The 18,756-nt window shown below is 71.0% G+C and overlaps 1 protein-coding gene across 1 annotated transcript; it reads right to left on the reverse strand.

The window, feature by feature from the left end:
• Positions 1 to 1,962: 1,962 nt before the first annotated feature.
• On the reverse strand, positions 1,963 to 15,982 carry MAP3K10 (mitogen-activated protein kinase kinase kinase 10). Its single transcript, XM_074937733.1, has 10 exons — positions 14,391 to 15,982; positions 12,978 to 13,158; positions 12,658 to 12,806; positions 12,400 to 12,575; positions 11,830 to 12,070; positions 6,032 to 6,154; positions 5,367 to 5,505; positions 4,431 to 4,543; positions 3,510 to 4,097; positions 1,963 to 2,714 (listed from the first exon to the last, which is right to left on the reverse strand). Exons 1-10 carry the CDS (start codon positions 15,094 to 15,096, stop codon positions 2,344 to 2,346), a joined length of 2,787 nt encoding a protein of 928 aa, XP_074793834.1. The 5' UTR covers positions 15,097 to 15,982; the 3' UTR covers positions 1,963 to 2,343.
• Between the last annotated feature and the right edge of the window lie 2,774 nt (positions 15,983 to 18,756).

Below are 18,756 nucleotides of genomic sequence, written 5' to 3' on the forward strand. Positions count from 1 at the left end.
GCTGTACCGGGGGCTGCCCGGCTGGTGTTGCCGGCGGGGCCCAAGGACGCTGACCCTGACCCTGCCCAGGGCCAGCAGCATCGGGCCTTTTCCTTAACCCGCCGTGGGCCTTGGCCCCAGGCAGCCGCAGGAGTCGGAGAACGGCCTGGAGTTTGCCTGAGTCTGCAGGCAGCCTGCCGGGCTGGCGCTTGGGGGGCTGCCCATTCCCACCAAGCCTGGGGCTGCTCCCAGCGGGGCAGGGCATCAGGGTGGGAGTGTGGATCACGCCTCAGGCCCCCATCCCTGGGGCCGGGAGCATGCGCCTGGCTCCGTGGCGTTCCGGCCCAGCCCGGGGGGACTGGGGGGAGACCGGACAGGCCGGCCTAGGGGCGTGTGGGGCCGGCAGGGCGGAGCAGGCCATGGCCAGAGCGAGGCCCAGCACCCAGGCTCCTGGTGGAGGGACGGGACGGCCACGGCTAGAAGCCCTACACCCCAGGCCGTGCCCAGAGCCGGGTGGTGAACCCAGGAGTCCTGGCTCCCGCCCCTCGCCCTCTAACCACTAACCCTCCCCTGCCAGAGCCAGGGAGAGAACCCAGGAGTCCTGGCTCCCAGCTGCCCCCCCTGCTCTGACCACTAGCCCCCACTCCCCTGTGGCAGCCCCACAGAAGGGGGGATCAGGCCCCAGGCATGGAGGGGGAGACGCTGTGTTTCCCAGCACAGCCCAACCTGGGGGAGGACTGGAGGGGAGGGGGAGTGGGGGGGTGGGAGCCATCCCCCCTCCAGCCAGTCAGCAGCCATGCTCTTGTCACCCTCTATGGTAACCATGGCAACACAGCTGAGATGGACCCTAAGGCTCCCCCCAGGTGCAAGGCAGAGGAGGGGGGGCTGGGAGCCAGGACTCCTGGGTTCTCTCCCAGCTCTAGGAGGGGAGTGGGGGTCTAGTGGTTAGAGCAGGGGGGGATGTGAGCCAGGACTCCTGGGTTCTCTCCCAGCTCTGGGAGGGGAGTGGGGGTCTAGTGGTTAGAGCGGGGGGGCTGGAACCCAGGACTCCTGGGTTCTCTCCCAGCTCTGGGAGGGGGCTGGGAGCCAGGCCTCAATGGCGGGTGGGATTGCCGGGCCCTGCCTGCCCCCTCGTGGCCATGGGCAGTACTGCAGCAGGCACAGAGGCTGGGAGTTGTTGGGGTCTGGGGGCAGGACTCGGGGTGATCCTCGGGAATCAGGATGCAGCAGCAAGCACCCGAGGGGTGCACTGTTGGCCTGGCCGATCCCTCGGGGCCCTGTGGCTTTGGGGGCAGGGCAGGGCTGGCCTGGGCCCAGCACTGGTGGTGTCAGGGTTTAGTCAGGCCCCACCCTGTGCAGGATCAGGGCCGTGGCTCAGCCCCTGGGCACAGGGGCTGGCACAGGATGTGCAGGGGCAGCACCGGGCACCAAACCCAGGTGTCCTGCGTCCCACCCGGCCCCTCTGGGGGAACGTCGTCAAACCCTGGACAGCCTCACTCCGTCCCCTGCCTTGCCCTGCCGAGCCGGCTGCGCCCTGGGCAGCGAGCAGAAACCTGGGCGCAAACCAGCCTCTGAACACCGGCTGCAAAGCTGAGGGGGCCATAACCTCCCTCCGCCCCCCGGCCCGCGTCACCAGACTCCTGGGTTCCGTTCCCTGTTCAGGGAGGGGCTGGAGGCCAGCAGGTAAAGAAGGGGAGAATGGGACTGACGAACTCCGGAGGAGCCCAGCGAGAGGGGTCCCCATCTGAACAGTCCCCATGCCCTACCCCAGAGACAGCTGCATCTCAACACCAGGTGAGGGGGTCCCTGGATAAACAGCTCTCAAGTCCCACCCCAGAGGTGGCTGCATCTTGGTGCCAGGTCGGGGGGGTTCCTGTAAGCACTGGGGGGCTCAGCTGCACGCACGACACCTTGGGCTGGAAATGAGGCCTGAAGGCCGCAAGTTAATGAATAAGTTCACGGGGGACAAGCACCCCCTGCTGGCTCAGAAAGGGTCTTTCTTTCTTTTTTTACAAACACCACATGGAATTTAAATAGGGGTGGGGGTTCTTAACCCCCCATCAATAAATACACATGCTCCCCTCCCCCACAGTTCCCTTCCCAACCCTGCTTCTCTGGGGCAGCAGCTTCTCCCACAGCAGAACCTTTGGAGCGGTTGGTGGGTGCGGTGGGATCTCAGCCTGCTGAGGGTGGGGAATGGGGTCAGCAGCAGAGTGGGGGATGGTGGTGCAGGCGCACAGTAAAGAGGCTGGTCCATCCAAGAGGCCCCCCCCGCCCCCAGGTAGGTCTGGTGCCCCACACCGGCTGTGGGGGGGTGTACATTCATGGGTGGTTCCCTGGTCTCTGGGGGGGTGCAGTGCCAGGTCAGTGGGACATGTGGGGGTCCAGGCTGCTGGAGTGCGGTGCCCCCCCACAGAGGGGCACCGTGCTGTCCTTGCTCTGACCCTCCATGTCTATGTCCAGCAGCGTCTGGCGGGCACTGGCAGGGTCCGGTGGCTCCCCGCCGACGCCGCCCAGCTCCCCCTGCGTCTCGCACCCGCTGCCCGGGGACGCGCGGTGAGTCCTTCCGAAGGAGACGAGTTTCCAGGGGTCGAGGCGGGAGCGGGAGGGTGAGGGGCGGGGCCGGGGCGCGAACTCCAGGGTCTTGGGGCGCTCCACAGCCAGGTCCTTCTCAGGGGGCCTGCGCCGCGCCGGAGGTGGGAAGAGCGTGGGGGGGTCCAGGGTCTCCTGGGAGCCTGTGGGGAGGGGGGGAGGAAACCATCTTAGCTGGCCTGGGTGACTGCAGCCCATTAGCCCCCCCAGAATCCCCCCATAAAGCCCCCCTGTACCACAGGCCCCCTCCCTCCACCTCACAGTCCCAACTCCTCACACCGCTTCCACCCCCCGCAGCACCACTCCCCAGACACCCCACCCAGGCCCTCCATGGGGAGCGGGGAGCCCAGACTCCTGGATTCGACCCCTGGCTCTGGCAGGGGGAGTGGGGCCTAGGGAGTTGCGGGGGGATGAGAAATGAGGGCCCCAGAGACCCCAGAACAGCCCCGGGACCTGGGAGGTGGGAGCTGGGGACCCCAACAGGCTGGTGAGGTGGGGTGGGCTGTGGTGGGGGTGTGGGTGTGATAGACGCAGGGATGGGCAGGTCAGCGAGGGGGACGGGGAGGCAGGGAGGGGCTGGGGGGTGAGGAGGGGGTTGGCGTGGAGGGTCAGGGAGGGGCTGAGGAGGGGGTTGGGGTTGGGGGTCAGGGAGGGGCTGGGGGTAAGGAGGGGGTTGGCGTGGAGGGTCAGGGAGGGGCTGAGGAGGGGGTTGGGGGTCAGGGAGGGGCTGGGGGGGTGAGAAGGGGGTTGGGGAGGCAGGGAGGGGCTGGGGGGTGAGAAGGGGGTTGGGGGTCAGGGAGGGGCTGGGGGTAAGGAGGGGGTTGGCGTGGAGGGTCAGGGAGGGGCTGCGGAGTGGGTTGGGGGTCAGGGAGGGGCCGCGGGGGGGCACGACCCCTGTATCCTGTTGCTCAGGGGGGCGCTGGGGCCCCCCCACTCACCGGCCGTGGGCGCCCCCTGCTGGCTGAGCGTGGCCTGGCGCAGGGCCCCGTCTGAGGGCGTGCGCCGGTGCCCGCGGGTCACCACCTGGGCGGCCGTCACGTGGGTGGGCGTCAGCGACTGGCGCGGGCCCCTCTTGAAGCTCTCGGCCCGGAGGTCCAGCAGGGGGTTGTGGGCGGGGGGGGCGCTGGGGGGGGGCCCCGTGGGGCGGGGGGCCGGGCCGGGCGGCTCCTCGTCCGCGGGCAGCAGGGCCTTGGTGGAGTTGCACTCGCAGAGGGAGGAGAGCGAGAGCAGCGTGAGGGAGCTGGGGGGCCCCTCGCCCCGCCGGGAGTGGCCCCCCAGCGGGAACGGGCCCCCCGCCACCTCCCGGCCCAGCTCCAGCAGGTCGCTGCCCAGCCCCACGGAGGCCAGGACGGAGGCGCAGCCCAGCAGTGCCCACTCGCTGCGCCTGTGGGGCCCGGCCCGGTGCAGGCCCTCGGCGCCGGGGGGCAGCTCGTCCGTGGGCCCGGGGGCTCGGTCCTCGCCCCCTGGCAGGGGGAGGGGCGGGTAGGGGGAGTGGGGGGTGCTGCCCTCCGCCTCCGCGTACTCCTCTGGGGAGAGACAGACAGACAGAGAGACAGACAGGGGTCAGCACCAGGGGAGGGGCACAGCGACCCCCCCATCCCTTGCCCATGGGCCCCTCCCGCTGGGCCTTCACCCCCCCATCTCCCTCTTCTGGGCCCTGGCATCCCCTGGGGGGCGTCGGGCTCCTTGCCCTGAGGCCTCTAAGCCAGCCGGGCTCCAGGGTGCTGGGCTGGGGGGTGGCTAACATGGCCCCTCACCCCATCGCTGGAGGCACCAAGCCCCCCTGCTACTCCCCCTGGACATGCCCCCCCCCCCGCTGCCCTCACGCCTCGGGGCCTGGGGCCCGCCCCCCCACGTACCCATCTCCGTCAGGCTGGCGAAGCCCCCTGCCATGGGGGCACGTTTCGGGGACTTGCCCAGGTTGGGGGCGCTGGACGACCACTGCTTGCTGCCCTCGCCCAGAGCCTTCAGCCTGCGCCAGGAGAGACGGTGAGACGGCTACGGAGCGAGTGCCCCCGTGCCACCCTGCCAGTGCCCCTCGCCCCCGACCCGCAGCCCCCGCCAGCCCAGCCCTGGGCCCCCCCAGCCCTGCCCGGTGCCCCTCGCTCCCGACCCGCAGCCCCCGCCAGCCCAGCCCTGGACTCCCCCCAGCTCTGCCGGTGCCCCTCACTCCCGACCCGCAGCCCCCGCTAGCCCAGCCCTGCCCCCCCCAGCCCTGCCGGTGCCCCTCGCTCCCGACCCACAGCCCCTGCCAGCCCAGCCCTGGGCCCCCCCAGCCCTGCCGGTGCCCCTCGCTCCCGACCCGCAGCCCCTGCCAGCCCAGCCCTGGGCCCCCCCAGCCCTGCCGGTGCCCCTCGCTCCCGACCCACAGCCCCTGCCAGCCCAGCCCTGGGCCCCCCAGCTCTGCCGGTGCCCCTCGCTCCCGACCCGCAGCCCCTGCCAGCCCAGCCCTGGGCCCCCCCAGCCCTGCCGGTGCCCCTCCCTCCCGACCCGCAGCCCCTGCCAGCCCAGCCCTGGGCCCCCCACCTCTGCCGGTGCCCCTCACTCCCGACCCGCAGCCCCTGCCCCCCCAGCTCTGCCGGTGCCCCTCGCTCCCGACCCACAGCCCCTGCTAGCCCAGCCCTGCCCCCCACCAAGCTCTGCCGGTGCCCCTCACTCCCGACCCGCAGCCCCTGCTAGCCCAGCCCTGCCCCCCAGCTCTGCCGGTGCCCCTCACTCCCGACCCGCAGCCCCTGCTAGCCCAGCCATGGGCTCCCCGCCATCCAGCCGGTGCCCCTCACTCTCTGGCCCCATACCGCTCCTCCCCACCGAGCCGCTCCTTCTGCAGCGTGGAGCTGGGCCCCCACGTGCGCCCCTTCTTCTTGTTGCCCCCCAGCTCCTCCTTCTTCAGCCCTGCGCTGCGGCCCCACGTCTGGCTGCCGTCCACGGGCGTGACTGCAACGAGGGGGTTAGTGGGACCAGTGTCCCGCACGGCAGCTCATCAGGACCCGGGGGGTGGGGGGAGGATTCTGGGCTCAGTACCCCTCCCAGTAGGAGCTATGGAGGGGGGGGAGCGGGGAGATGGCCGGGGGGGCATCTCCCCAGAGTTACCGCCCAGTGTGGGGGGAGGGGGGAGACATTGGCTCATAATGTGCCAGTTCTTGGGTCTGGTCCTTGTTCCTGGATCCGGGACAGGAGCCGCAACCATTCCCCGGCCCAGCAGGGACCAGCCCGCACAGCCGGCCTCTGGGGCAGCCCCACAGGGTGCCTGGCCTGAGACCTGGGCAGCAGAGACCCAGCAAGGGAAGGAGGAATCATGGCAGAGATGGGGGGCAAATTCACATGGATGGTCCGCAGGTGTGGGGGGGACTATGGAGGGTGATGGGGGGCTATGGGGGGTAATGGGGTACTCATGGCGGATGGCCCACAGGCAGGGTCTGGGGGGACTATGGGGGGTGATGGGGGGGAATGGGGTACTCACGGCGGATGGCCCGCAGGCGGGGGATGATGATGGGGCTCGCAGGGGGGCTGGTGCCGTTGGCTCCGGTGCCTTTCCGCTTGTCCAGGGTGGGCGACGCCTGCACCGTGATCTTGTGTTGGAAGCCTGGGGGGAGAGAGGCCAGGTCAGCCCCAGAGCCCCAGCCCCCCCGGAGCCCCCCAAGGCAGCAGTTACAGCGGCGGGCGCCCTGCACTGCCACAGATCTCCCCGAGCAGGTTCGGGGCCCAGGCCTCCTGGCAGCCTGACACAGGGGGCGGGGCAGGGCCGGTGGTTATGGGGCATACGGGGGGATATGGGGAGTATGGGGGGAATATGGGGCATACAGTGGAGTTATGGGGTGTACGGGGGGTTGTGGGGCATACTGGGGGGGTTATGTGGTGTATGGGGGGTTATGGGGCATACGGGGGAGTTATGGGGCATAATGGGGGGGTTATGTGGTGTATCAGGGTTATGGGGCATATGTGGGGATGTGGGGAATACGGGGTGGAAATGGGGTGTATATGGGGCATACGGGGAAGTTATGGGGCATATGGGGGGTTATGGGGGATATGGGGCATACAGGGGAGTTATGGGGCAAATGCGGGGGTAATGGAGCATATTGGGGGGTTATGGGGCATACGGGGGAGATATGGGGCATACGGGGGGGTTGGTGGTGGTACAGGAAGTTGCTGAGATAACCGGCCTACGACTTTACCCAACCAAAGGGCCACTGGAGGAGAGCGCGGCTCCCACGGCGCCGTGATGTGACCCGGTCGTAACGAAGCCGGGAGAAGGCGCCAGCCCGGGAGCGACTGGTTCCGCCCAAGGCTGGGTGACGCCTGAGCTGGGCACCAGAGGAGCAGAAAACAAGGGACCAAACAGGCGTCGGGATTTCGGTCTAATTGGTGGACAAACGAAGGCGGCTGGATTATTCCACCCGTCACCGGTTTGGGGCCCGGCACAGAGGCGCTGGGGCTCCGGGCGGCTGTGCTGGGAGTATTGTGGCTGCGACACCAGCCCCCGGGCCCTCCCCGCTGAGCACCCCCTGGGGTCCAGGGGAGATCCCTGTGACGAAGCGGGACTGTTCTTAATGTTTCCTCTGAATAGTGTGGGAGTGCCTCAGTTTCCCCTAGGCAGTTCTTAAGTATCTAGGTGGTGGGGTAAGGGTGTATGATTATTGCAGAGCCCTAGAGGGCAGGTGTGTGCAGGGGTCTGGACACAGAGAATGGCCGACACCCTGTTTCCTGGCCACTGATGGCCTGGGCCCTTTCCCCCTGCAAGGTGAGAGCTAAAGGGTTGGAGAACAAAGGAATCCGGTGAGGAAGCCCAGGGGAGGTGGGGCTGGAGAGAGTTTCAGTTTGGGGCTGGCTGGGACATGGAGTGAAGGGCAGACGTGGTTGTCTGGTTCACTGCCCCCCAAAATGGACCTGGCTGAGGGGTCCTGTTCTCTGCACCTACAAGCTCTGTGTTAGACCATGTTCCTGTCGTCTAATAAACCTTCTGTTTTACTGGCTGGCTGAGAGTCCCGTCTGACTGCGGAGTTGGGGGGCAGGACCCTCCGGCCCTCCCAGGACCCCGCCTGGGCGGACTCGCTGGGGGAAGCGCAGGGAGGGGCAGAGGAGGCTGAATGCTCTGAGGTCAGACCCAGGAAGGTGGAAGCCGGTGAGCTGTGTGTCCTGCAGACAGGCTGCTCCCAGAGAGGAGACTTCCCCAGAGTCCTGCCTGGCTTCGTAGGGAGCAGTTCCAGAGCATCACCCGGGGACCCCAAGACAATCCCAAAGGGAGTGGGGAGACAAGAGGGCCTGGCCAGCTCTGCTGGCCCGAGCAGGACCTATGCAGGAGGGGGACCTGACCATGCCAGCCGGACGGCATCCCTATGCGGGGTCCAGAGCAACAGCTGGCACGGCCAACCCGCCCGCCCAGAGCGTCCCCTGTGGCCAAGCTGCCCCGGACCCTGAGGAGATTGGCTAGAGCCTCGTCTCTCCTCTCCCACCCGTGTCTGCGGTGGCCACGGCAGGATGGCGACTGTCAGTCTCAGGGGCGTTGCTGGGCTGGTCCCCGGACGTTAGAGCCGAGGGGGGAGGAGACGTCAGGAGCAGAGCTCTGCCAAGCTCGTTTCTCACCAACAGGAGCTGGTCCCCCCCACAGTCTCTCTCGCCCCGATTCAGAACCGACCGAGAGAACTAACCCCCTCAGCAAGAGACATGCACTGTGACGGGGCACTGGCCCCACCCTGGCCTCTAAGGGGTTACTCGAGGCCTGGGGAAGTTGTGCAGGAGGCAGCCAATTCGAGAGGGGCTGAGAGAAACAGCCAGTCAGGGCCCGGCAGGCCCATATAAGAAGAGCTGCAGGGCCAGGCAGGGCCAGTGACCCTTTGGAGCTGCAGGAGGCAGGGTGGGCAGCCGGCAGCCTTGAGGAAGCAGAGCCGCTCGCAGGGACCGGGGGCGCTGGCGAGAACTCCTGCCTGGCTGCTGGGATTTGCAGGCTGAGGCAAGGGCGAAGAGGGTGGTGGGCCGTGGGGAAGTGGCCGGACAACTGACTGCGGTCACTGCTGGGGAAGTGGCGGGATAGCTGGACTGCAGCACTCGCCCCTGGAAAGGAGGGGTGCAGGGCTGGGGGGCTGCGTGACAGAGGATGCTGTGGTCCTTGGAGTGATGTGGGTCCAGGAGCGGACGTGACAGTGGGCGAGGCACCACTGGGTGACTGTGTGCCAACCTGTGGAGCTAATCCCATGGGGTACCTGAGGGCAGGCTGATGTGGTTGTTTGGCACAGGGAGGCTGGTGGGAGTGCAGGGGAGCTGGTGGGGGGCAGGGGTTGCAGCAGATACCTGAGGGCAGGCTGATGTGGCTGGGGGCCACAGGGGGGCTGGTGGGGGCCACAGTGGGGCCGGCGGGTACCTGAGGGCAGGCTGATGTGGGCGGGGGGCACAGGGGGCCGGCGGTGGGCACAGGGGGGCCGGCGGGGGTTGCAGCGGGTACCTGAGGGCAGGCTGATATGGCTGGAGGGGGGCCGGTGGGGGCAGGGGTTGCAGCAGGTACCTGAGGGCAGGCTGATGTGGGCGGGGGGCACAGGGAGGCTGGCGGGGGGCACAGCGGGTACCTGAGGGCAGGCTGATGTGGCTGGCGGGCACAGGGGGGCTGGTGGGGGACACAGGGGGGCCGGCGGGGGCAGGGGTTGCAGCAGGTACCTGAGGGCAGGCTGATGTGGGCGGGGGGCACAGGGGGGCCGGCGGGGGTTGCAGCGGGTAACTGAGGGCAGGCTGATGTGGGCGGAGGGCACAGGGGGGCTGGCGGGGGGCACAGCGGGAACCTGAGGGCAGGCTGATGTGGCTGGGGGGCACAGGGGGGCCGGCGGGGGCACAGGGGGGCCGGCGGGGGTTGCAGCGGGAACCTGAGGGCAGGCTGATGTGGGCAGGGGGCACAGGGGGGCCGGCGGGGGGCACAGGGGGGCCGGCGGGGGTTGCAGCGGGTACCTGAGGGCAGGCTGATGTGGGCAGGGGGCACAGGGGGGCCGGCGGGGGACACAGGGGGGCCGGAGGGGGGCACAGCGGGTACCTGAGGGCAGGCTGATGTGGGCGGGGGGCACAGGGGGGCCGGCGGGGGGCACAGCGGGTACCTGAGGGCAGGCTGATGTGGGCGGGGGGCACAGGGGGGCCGGCGGGGGCACAGGGGGGCCGGCGGGGGTTGCAGCGGGTACCTGAGGGCAGGCTGATGTGGCTGGGGGCCACAGGGGGGCCGGCGGGTACCTGAGGGCAGGCTGATGTGGGCGGGAGGCACGGGGGGCTGGCGGGGGGCACAGGGGGGCCGGCGGGGATTGCAGCGGGTACCTGAGGGCAGGCTGATGTGGGCGGGGGGCACAGGGGGGCCGGCGGGGGGCACAGCGGGTACCTGAGGGCAGGCTGATGTGGGCGGGGGGCACAGGGGGGCCGGCGGGGGTTGCAGTGGGTACCTGAGGGCAGGCTGATGTGGGCGGGGGGCACAGGGGGGCCGGAGGGGGGCACAGCGGGTACCTGAGGGCAGGCTCATGTGGGCAGGGGGCACAGGGGGGCCGGCGGGGGTTGCAGCGGGTACCTGAGGGCAGGCTGATGTGGGCGGGGGGCACAGGGGGGCCGGCGGGGGTTGCAGTGGGTACCTGAGGGCAAGCTGATGTGGGCGGGGGGCACACGGGGGCCGGCGGGGGTTGCAGCGGGTACCTGAGGGCAGGCTGATGTGGGCGGGGGGCACACGGGGGCCGGCGGGGGTTGCAGCGGGTACCTGAGGGCAGGCTGATGTGGGCAGGGGGCACAGGGGGGCCGGCGGGGGGCACAGGGGGGCCGGCGGGGGTTGCAGCGGGTACCTGAGGGCAGGCTGATGTGGGCAGGGGGCACAGGGGGGCCGGCGGGGGACACAGGGGGGCCGGAGGGGGGCACAGCGGGTACCTGAGGGCAGGCTGATGTGGGCGGGGGGCACAGGGGGGCCGGCGGGGGGCACAGCGGGTACCTGAGGGCAGGCTGATGTGGGCGGGGGGCACAGGGGGGCCGGCGGGGGCACAGGGGGGCCGGCGGGGGTTGCAGCGGGTACCTGAGGGCAGGCTGATGTGGCTGGGGGCCACAGGGGGGCCGGCGGGTACCTGAGGGCAGGCTGATGTGGGCGGGAGGCACGGGGGGCTGGCGGGGGGCACAGGGGGGCCGGCGGGGATTGCAGCGGGTACCTGAGGGCAGGCTGATGTGGGCGGGGGGCACAGGGGGGCCGGCGGGGGGCACAGCGGGTACCTGAGGGCAGGCTGATGTGGGCGGGGGGCACAGGGGGGCCGGCGGCGGTTGCAGTGGGTACCTGAGGGCAGGCTGATGTGGGCGGGGGGCACAGGGGGGCCGGAGGGGGGCACAGCGGGTACCTGAGGGCAGGCTCATGTGGGCAGGGGGCACAGGGGGGCCGGCGGGGGTTGCAGCGGGTACCTGAGGGCAGGCTGATGTGGGCGGGGGGCACAGGGGGGCCGGCGGGGGTTGCAGTGGGTACCTGAGGGCAAGCTGATGTGGGCGGGGGGCACACGGGGGCCGGCGGGGGTTGCAGCGGGTACCTGAGGGCAGGCTGATGTGGGCGGGGGGCACAGGGGGGCCGGCGGGGGGCACAGGGGGGCCGGCGGGGGTTGTAGCGGGTACCTGAGGGCAGGCTGATGTGGGCGGGGGGCACAGGGGGGCCGGCGGGGGGCACAGCGGGTACCTGAGGGCAGGCTGATGTGGGCGGGGGGCTGGCGGGGGGCATGGGGGGCCAGCGGGTACCTGAGGGCAGGCTGATGTGGGCGGGGGGCACAGGGGGGCTGGCGGGGGGCACAGCGGGTACCTGAGGGCAGGCTGATGTGGGCGGGGGGCACAGGGGGGCCGGCGGGGGGCACAGCGGGTACCTGAGGGCAGGCTGATGTGGGCGGGGGGCTGGCGGGGGGCATGGGGGGCCAGCGGGTACCTGAGGGCAGGCTGATGTGGGCGGGGGGCACAGGGGGGCCGGCGGGGGGCACAGCGGGTACCTGAGGGCAGGCTGATGTGGGCGGGGGGCTGGCGGGGGGCATGGGGGGCCAGCGGGTACCTGAGGGCAGGCTGATGTGGGCGGGGGGCACAGGGGGGCTGGCGGGGGGCACAGCGGGTACCTGAGGGCAGGCTGATGTGGGCGGGGGGCACAGGGGGGCCGGCGGGGGGCACAGCGGGTACCTGAGGGCAGGCTGATGTGGGCGGGGGGCTGGCGGGGGGCATGGGGGGCCAGCGGGTACCTGAGGGCAGGCTGATGTGGGCGGGGGGCACAGGGGGGCCGGCGGGGGGCACAGCGGGTACCTGAGGGCAGGCTGATGCGGTTCCCGTCCCGCAGCTTGAGGCGGCTGCGTTTGAAGTGGCCCTTGCGCCCCTTGACCCGGGGCCGCTCCTGGTGCAGCTGGTCCATGAGCAGGTGCAGCTCGCGCTGGACGATGTCGATCTCGCGGGCGGCCAGCTCCTGCTCGCGCCGCCGCAGCTCCTCCTCCTGCGTCTTCTGCTCCTGGGCCGCCCGCAGCAGCTCCTCCTCCCGGCTCCGCAGCTCCTGGGGCAGGGGGGCACAGTGTGGGGCACGGGCCGGCAGCCGGGCAGGGCCGTGGGGCGCGCAGTAGGGGGGGTCCCAGGAGGGATCGGGCGCTGGGGGAGCTGTGAGGGGATGGGGGGGGACGCAAAGGGGGCTGTGCCATGCACGGGCAGTATGGGGGGGTCCCAGGAGGGATCGGGCGCTGGGGGAGCTGTGAGGGGATGGGGGGGGACGCAAAGGGGGCTGTGCCATGCACGGGCAGTATGGGGGGGTCCCAGGAGGGATCAGTGGCTGGGGGAGCTGTGGGGGGACCGAAGGGGGGCTGTGTTGGGGGGGGGGGTCCCACTGACCTTTTCCTTGGTGCGCAGTTCACTGAACATGTGCTGGATTTCCAGCTTCCAGTCGTCCTGCAGCGAGTGGAAGACGTCGAGGGCCATGGAGAACATGGCCGAGTGCTCGATGGCCACCAGCCGCCCCAGGATGCTCCCGAAGGGTGGCCGGGCATGGGGGTCGGGGTCCCAGCACTCTGTGGGGAGAGAGAATCAGCCAGGCCCAGGGGCACCCCCAGAGCCCCCTCCCTCGCACCCCCGTCTCCCCTGGGCACTCACCTGCCAGCAGGCGGGCGAAGGGCTCGGGGCAGGTGGAGGGAATGGGCAGCGTCAACTTGTTCATGGCCACGCCGTAGGCCACGGCCAGCGCGTCGATCTCCCGGTACGGCACCTCCCCGGTCAGCAGTTCCCACAGCAGCACCCCAAAACTGCAGCACAGGGACAGGCTGGGCTGGGGGGGGGGCGAGCATGGGTCTGGGGATTGGGGTGACCCCCCCATCCCACCACGCTGTGGACCCCCCTCCCCCAGCCCGTTGGGATCCCGCCCCCGCCCTCGTGCTGATCCCCACTCCCCGCGGGCCCCCGCTCTGCCCCGGCACCTCCAGACGTCGCTGCTCTTGGAGAAGCGCGAGAGCCGGATGACCTCTGGCGCCATCCAGGCGTAGGTGCCGGCCGCGCTCATCTTGGTCGTCCTGTGCCACTCGCGGGCCAGCCCGAAGTCCGTGATCTTCAGCGTGCGGCCGCCCAGCTCCCCGTCCTCCATCTTCTCCAGGATCAGGACTGGGGGGGGCAGGAGAGTGAGGGGGGCGTGAGGGGGCTCCCCCTGACTGGAGTACGCCAGGCTGCCATGTCCCTTGACTGCCCCTCCTTTGCCCAGTCAGGGGTGGGGGAGGGGTCTGGGGCCCCCCCTTGCTGGGGCCCAGGCCACAAGATGGGGGGGTGGGGTGCACAGGGGTTCATGTGTCTCCATAGCAACTATACAGCCCCTGCTCCGGCCTGGTGCCGCTCGGTACTGGTGTGGCCCACTGCCTGCCAGCACATTGGGGTCAGCCCCATGGCCCCACTCAGGGGTGCTTGGGGAAGGGGGGGCACCGGCTCCCATCCAGCCCCAGGGTGGGGACTGGCTGGCTCAGGGGAATGGGGCAGGGGGCCTGTCCCCGCTAGGGGGCGCCGGCTCCCATCCGGCCCCAGGGCAGGGACTGGCTGGCTCAGGGGAATGGGGCAGGGGGCCTGTCCCCGCTAGGGGGCGCCGGCTCCCATCCGGCCCCAGGGCAGGGACTGGCTGGCTCAGGGGGGCAGGGAATGGGGCAGGGGGCCTGTCCCCGCTAGGGGGCGCCGGCTCCCATCCGGCCCCAGGGCAGGGACTGGCTGGCTCAGGGGAATGGGGCAGGGGGCCTGTCCCCGCTAGGGGGCGCCGGCTCCCATCCGGCCCCAGGGCAGGGACTGGCTGGCTCAGGGGGGCAGGGAATGGGGTAGGGGGCCTGTCCCCGCTAGGGGGCGCCGGCTCCCATCCGGCCCCAGGGCAGGGACTGGCTGGCTCAGGGGAATGGGGCAGGGGCCTGTCCCCGCTAGGGGGCGCCGGCTCCCATCCGGCCCCAGGGCAGGGACTGGCTGGCTCAGGGGGGCAGGGAACGGGGCAGGGGCCTGTCCCTGTTAGGGGGCGCCGGCTCCCATCCGGCCCCAGGGCAGGGACTGGCTGGCTCAGGGGGGCAGGGAATGGGGCAGGGGCCTGTCCCCGCTAGGGGGCGCCGGCTCCCATCCGGCCCCAGGGCAGGGACTGGCTGGCTCAGGGGAATGGGGCAGGGGGCCTGTCCCCTCTAGGATGCCAGTCCCATCCTGGTACACCTGCTTTCCTGCCAGCAGCTGTTCAATGTGTGAAGTGAGTTTGGCAGGTCTCAGTCTGTTTCCCAGTGGTGTGGGCCCCACCCGCATCCCAGGGGCACCCACATGCCCGGGGAGTCAGTCCGGGGGGGCCGGCGCTGCCCCCCGCCGGCCCCTCGCCCGGCACTCACTGTTGATGGATTTCAGGTCGCGGTGGATGATGGGCACCGCGGCCTCGTTGTGGAGGTAGTTCATGCCGCGGGCGATCTGCACGGCCCAGTTCACCAGCACGTCCGGCGGCACCTTCCTGCCGGCCAGGGCTCGGCTGAGGGGGCCGCCCCGGGCGTACTCCATCACCAGGCACAGGTTGGGGGGCTGGAGGCACACGGCCTTCAGGGCAACGATGTTGGGGTGGTGCAACATGCAGAACAGCCGGGCCTCCTGCCGGACGCTCTCGGCCGTGGCGCCGATGTCCTCGTCGGGGTCCTGGCGCGCCGCCTTCACCGCCACCTCCTCCCCCCGCCAGGCGCCCTTGTAGACCTTCCCGAAGCCCCCCACCCCGATGATCTCGTCCAGCAGCAGCTCCTGGAAGGAGATCTCCAGCGGCAGAGGGTAGGGCCCGCGCGGGGGGCCGCTGGCCACGTAGTCACAGGGGAAGACGCCCACCTTGCCCTCGATTTTCCCCGTCCACCAGCCCTCGTCTCCCGACACGGTGGAGTCCTGAGAGAGCACCTCCACCAGGTCGCCGCGCCGCAGCGTCAGCTCCTCCTCCGCCGCTGCCTCGTAGTCGAAAACGGCCGTCCAGAAGGGATGGGGTTTGTGGCTCCAGACCCCGCCGCTGTCCTCTGCCCCGTCCCCGGCCTCCTCGCCCGGCAGCGCCTTGTGCCCGGCCTCCATGCTGGGCCCTCCGCGGGGACGGCCGGCCTAGGCCGCCGACGGCTGCTGGGACATGCTTCCTGGCTCCGCGCTGGGGCAGCCGCCCGCCTTTGCCGGCCCCGGGACTGGCCCCCGGTGCGCGCTCCCAGCTCCGCAGCAACATCCAGAGCTCCCAGCCCGTCGCCCCTCGGCTGCAGCCCGGCGGGCAGGAGCCACAGGTGGGTGGGTGGCGCTACGGACTAACCCCCGCACCACAACGGCGCAGCTGAGAGCGTGGGCCTTCCCCCGGCCGGCGATGCCGACCCCCCGGGAGCCTGGCTGGGGACCCCGGCACCTCTCAATGGCGCCGCTTCCCTCTGAAGCGAGGGGCCGGCGCGTCCGGCCTTTGCATCTCTGGGCGCCGGCTCTGCCTGGCTGCGGTGCTGAGCGTCGGCCGCGGACTCGCTCAGAAGAAAGGAGGCTTTATTCTTTCTTCGAGGACAGATAAATAGAGGACCCGCCCGCGCGGACAGAGAGCGAGGGCCCGGGCTACACCAGGGACCGGCTCGGAGCCTCGGCTCTCCCCGGCTTGGGTCCGGCTCCGTGAGGCTGGAGGCACCCAGCAGCCCGCGGGCGGTGGGTGACCTGGTGCTGGGGGGTCAGGGCACGAGGGCTCCAGCCGGCGAGGTGGCAGGACGGGCCAGCGCCGCTCACCCGTATGTCACCGGCTCAGGGGCCCGGGCTGGCGGGCACAGGCCAGACCCAGCTGGGACACACCGACTTCCTGCCACCCAGCGGCTGGCAGAGCGTCCTCCTCACCTGCTCCCGGCTGGCGCCCCAGCAAGGTGCACCCACGCCTGGCCCAGCCCTGGCCCCAGCTCGCTGGCTCTCTGCGCGCCCCGCGGGCTGGCAGCCCGCCCAGCAGCACCCCACGGCGGGAGGGCGGGGGGAGGGGGCACCCCACGGCGGGCGGAGCGGGCACCCCACGGCGGGAGGGCGGGCGCGGGGGGGCACCCCCCGGCGAGCCCCGCTCCCTTCTCAGCTCGCCTCTGTCAAGCCCGCAGCCTCATCGCCGCAGGGAGCGGCCGGCTCCTCTCTCCGGGCCCCCCGCGCATCCTCCTCTGCGGCACCGGGGGGCGGGGGGCCGGCGGGGTCACCCCCCCTTTCTATCCCCCACCTGGCTTTGCAGCGGCCAGCGCCTCCCCCCCCGGAATTGCAGCGCCCGCTCACCCAGCCGGAGATCGGGGGTGCGGGGGGCCCTGGCCGGGGGGACGCGGCCCCCCCTCAGCGCATCGCCCCGCTCCGGCGCCTCCCCGGCCCGTGCCAATGGTGTCCGCGCGCTCCGCCGGCCGTCAGCTGGTCTCGGGGTGCCCAGGGACCCGGCGAGCGCCCCGGTGCAGGCTGGGACTTGTAGTTCTCGGGGCTCGGGGCAGGCTCCCTGTCTTTGGGGCGGGGGGGGGGGTTTGGGGAGCCCAGCACCCGGCTGCTGCGTCCCTGCAGGGAGCCGCTGGGCCAGGTCGGGCAAGTCGCCTGCTCTGCGCCCAGAGAGCCCGGTGCCTTCGCTGGCCCCCGGCACTGCCCCCCCCGCCGGGCCTGCCAGAGCGCCCAGCCCATCGCCCCTCGGCTGCGGCCCACCGGCCCCCGCACCCCGGAGCCGCCGGCGTCGGAGCCTCCCCCCCCCCCCGGGCGCCGCGTGCCGGGGTCAACGCGAGGCCCCTGCCACGCCCCAGCTGCGGGGGGCAACGATCCCGAGCGTCGGGGTCGAGACGGGCGAGCTGGCACGTGGGCGACTTGAGGGGCATCCCACGGGACGCCCTGCCCCCCGCCGGCCTCCCCTGCCCGCCCAGCCAGGTTCACCAGACGGCGGCCGCTGAGCTACGTCACGCGTGGATCCGGGTGTGGAGGGCCGCTCAGCCCAGCCCCAGCGCTGGAAGGAAACCACGGGTGAACAGCAGTCACGGCCCACCCCAGAGGTGGCTGCATCTCGGTGCTGGGCAAGCGATCCCTGTTTAAACAGCTGCTCCCCGCCAACCCCGAGGCAGCTGCAGTTCCCCCCTAGGTAAGTCCTGCCTGGGCCCTGTCGCTGAACAGCCGCTGAAGAGCTGCCACGTTCCACCCCAGAGGTGGCTGCATTGCAGTGGCTGAGAAAAGCGCTGTGTATTGTATGACTGCTTCTGGGTATGACAGTAGCACCCAGAGGTCCTGACCGGGCTGGGGGCGCCCCGGTTGTGCTGGTCGCGGCACAGGGTGAGAGACGGCCCCTGCCCTGAACAGCTCGGTGTGTCAGTATCCTGTGTGCCGGAGGAACGAGCCCAGGGCAGATTTTCCCGTGTCTTAGCAACAACGAGGCAGAGCAACGTGCTGATTACAGGATTATTGTTCTCGGCACACGGAGGTTACCGCAGCCGCAAGCGTAGAGGCCAGAGGGCCTCCCGGGTCCTGCCATCCTGCCCCCCAATCTGTTCCCAGCCCACGTGTGGCAGAGCCGAGGAGAGCTTGCTGGTCCTCGTCTCCCTGGCCCCCCAGCGGTACCGCTGGCTTTCCCGCGGCCTTGTCCGGAGGAAGCAGACACTGGGCACGCTGTGGCACCAGCTGCTGCTTTCCCTGGCCTGGGGACGCCCGCAGGAAGGGCAGCTTGCTGAGCCCAGAGGTGTGGGAGGCTGGCCGGGCACTGGGCCGGAACCCAGGAGACCTGGGGCTGGTCCTGGCTCTGCTATGGCTCTGACCGAGAGCGGGGCCTAGCGTTGGGCAGGGCGCCACGCAGAGCATGGGGGAGGGGGACTGGAGCCGTCCAGAGTCCCACGGGGCGTCAGCCGCGGAACCAGGGATGGATCCCAGGCGTCCTGAGTCCCAGGCCTCCCCTTGTTCCACCTGGCAGCAGTTTGGGGCAGGGCCTGGGCCCCCTGGCACATCCTAGCTGGGGCTACCCCAACCCACGGGTATCCCAGAGGGAGGTCTCACCGCCAGGGCTGCCCTCTGGGGCTGGGGGCACCCGAGACAGGTCACTGCGGGGGCCCCGGGCGCACAGCAGGCAGGCGTGACTCTGGAGCCATCCCTGGCGGGGCTGCTCCCACCCAACCCCCCTCTGGCTGTTTCCCTGTCAGCCACCGCCCGTGGCAAACCAGCCCGACGGGTCCGGCAGCCGGCTCCAACCCGCTGGGTCCCAGCACCCAGCAGCGGGGGTCAGGCTGCTCCCAGCGGTGGCACTGTGAGGGCAGAAGCTATGGGCGGGGGTGGCTAGGGAAGCCCAAGGGCAGCAACTGGGGATGTCTGGGGATGGAGGGACAGACATAGGGGAGCCCAGACACACGCAATGGGGTGAGCTAGGGAAGAAATCAGCTTCCTGCCCCTGGGCTCCACCTGCCCCCGGGGGGAGTGGGCGGGACAGCCATGCTGAGCCATGTGGGGCTGCTGATGGGACCTTGCCGGGTGGGTGGGGGAATCCGTGCTGAGTTGGGGCCCCAGGTCGGCCACACCCACAGCCACCCCCCAGGCCAGAGCCAGCGATCCAGCCTCAATATTCAAAGAAGGATCCAGGGAGAAAATTCTTCTTTCTGCCCATCCTTCCCCGGAGTCCAGCCAGCCTGTCACCTCTTGCCAGTGTCCATCCATAGAGCCTGGGCAGCTCCAGCCGTGGGCCTCTGCCTCTGGGCACCGCCAGCCTCCCGGCCCGGGTACCCACACCCAGAAGAGCGGGGTGCT

The sequence above is a fragment of the Natator depressus genome, chromosome 23 (genome assembly GCF_965152275.1).
Source record: "Natator depressus isolate rNatDep1 chromosome 23, rNatDep2.hap1, whole genome shotgun sequence".
Lineage (NCBI taxonomy): Eukaryota > Metazoa > Chordata > Testudines > Cheloniidae > Natator > Natator depressus.

Excerpts from the sequence above, each read along its gene's own strand:
- MAP3K10 (XM_074937733.1), bottom strand. The coding sequence starts at position 15,096 with ATGGAGGCCGGGCACAAGGCGCTGCCGGGCGAGGAGGCCGGGGACGGG. Across the intron at positions 12,807-12,977 it reads AAGAGCAGCGACGTCTGGAG|TTTTGGGGTGCTGCTGTGGG; the intron begins GTGCCGGGGCAG and ends CCTGTGCTGCAG. Across the intron at positions 6,155-11,829 it reads CCGCATCAGCCTGCCCTCAG|GCTTCCAACACAAGATCACG; the intron begins GTACCCGCTGTG and ends CTCTCCCCCCAG.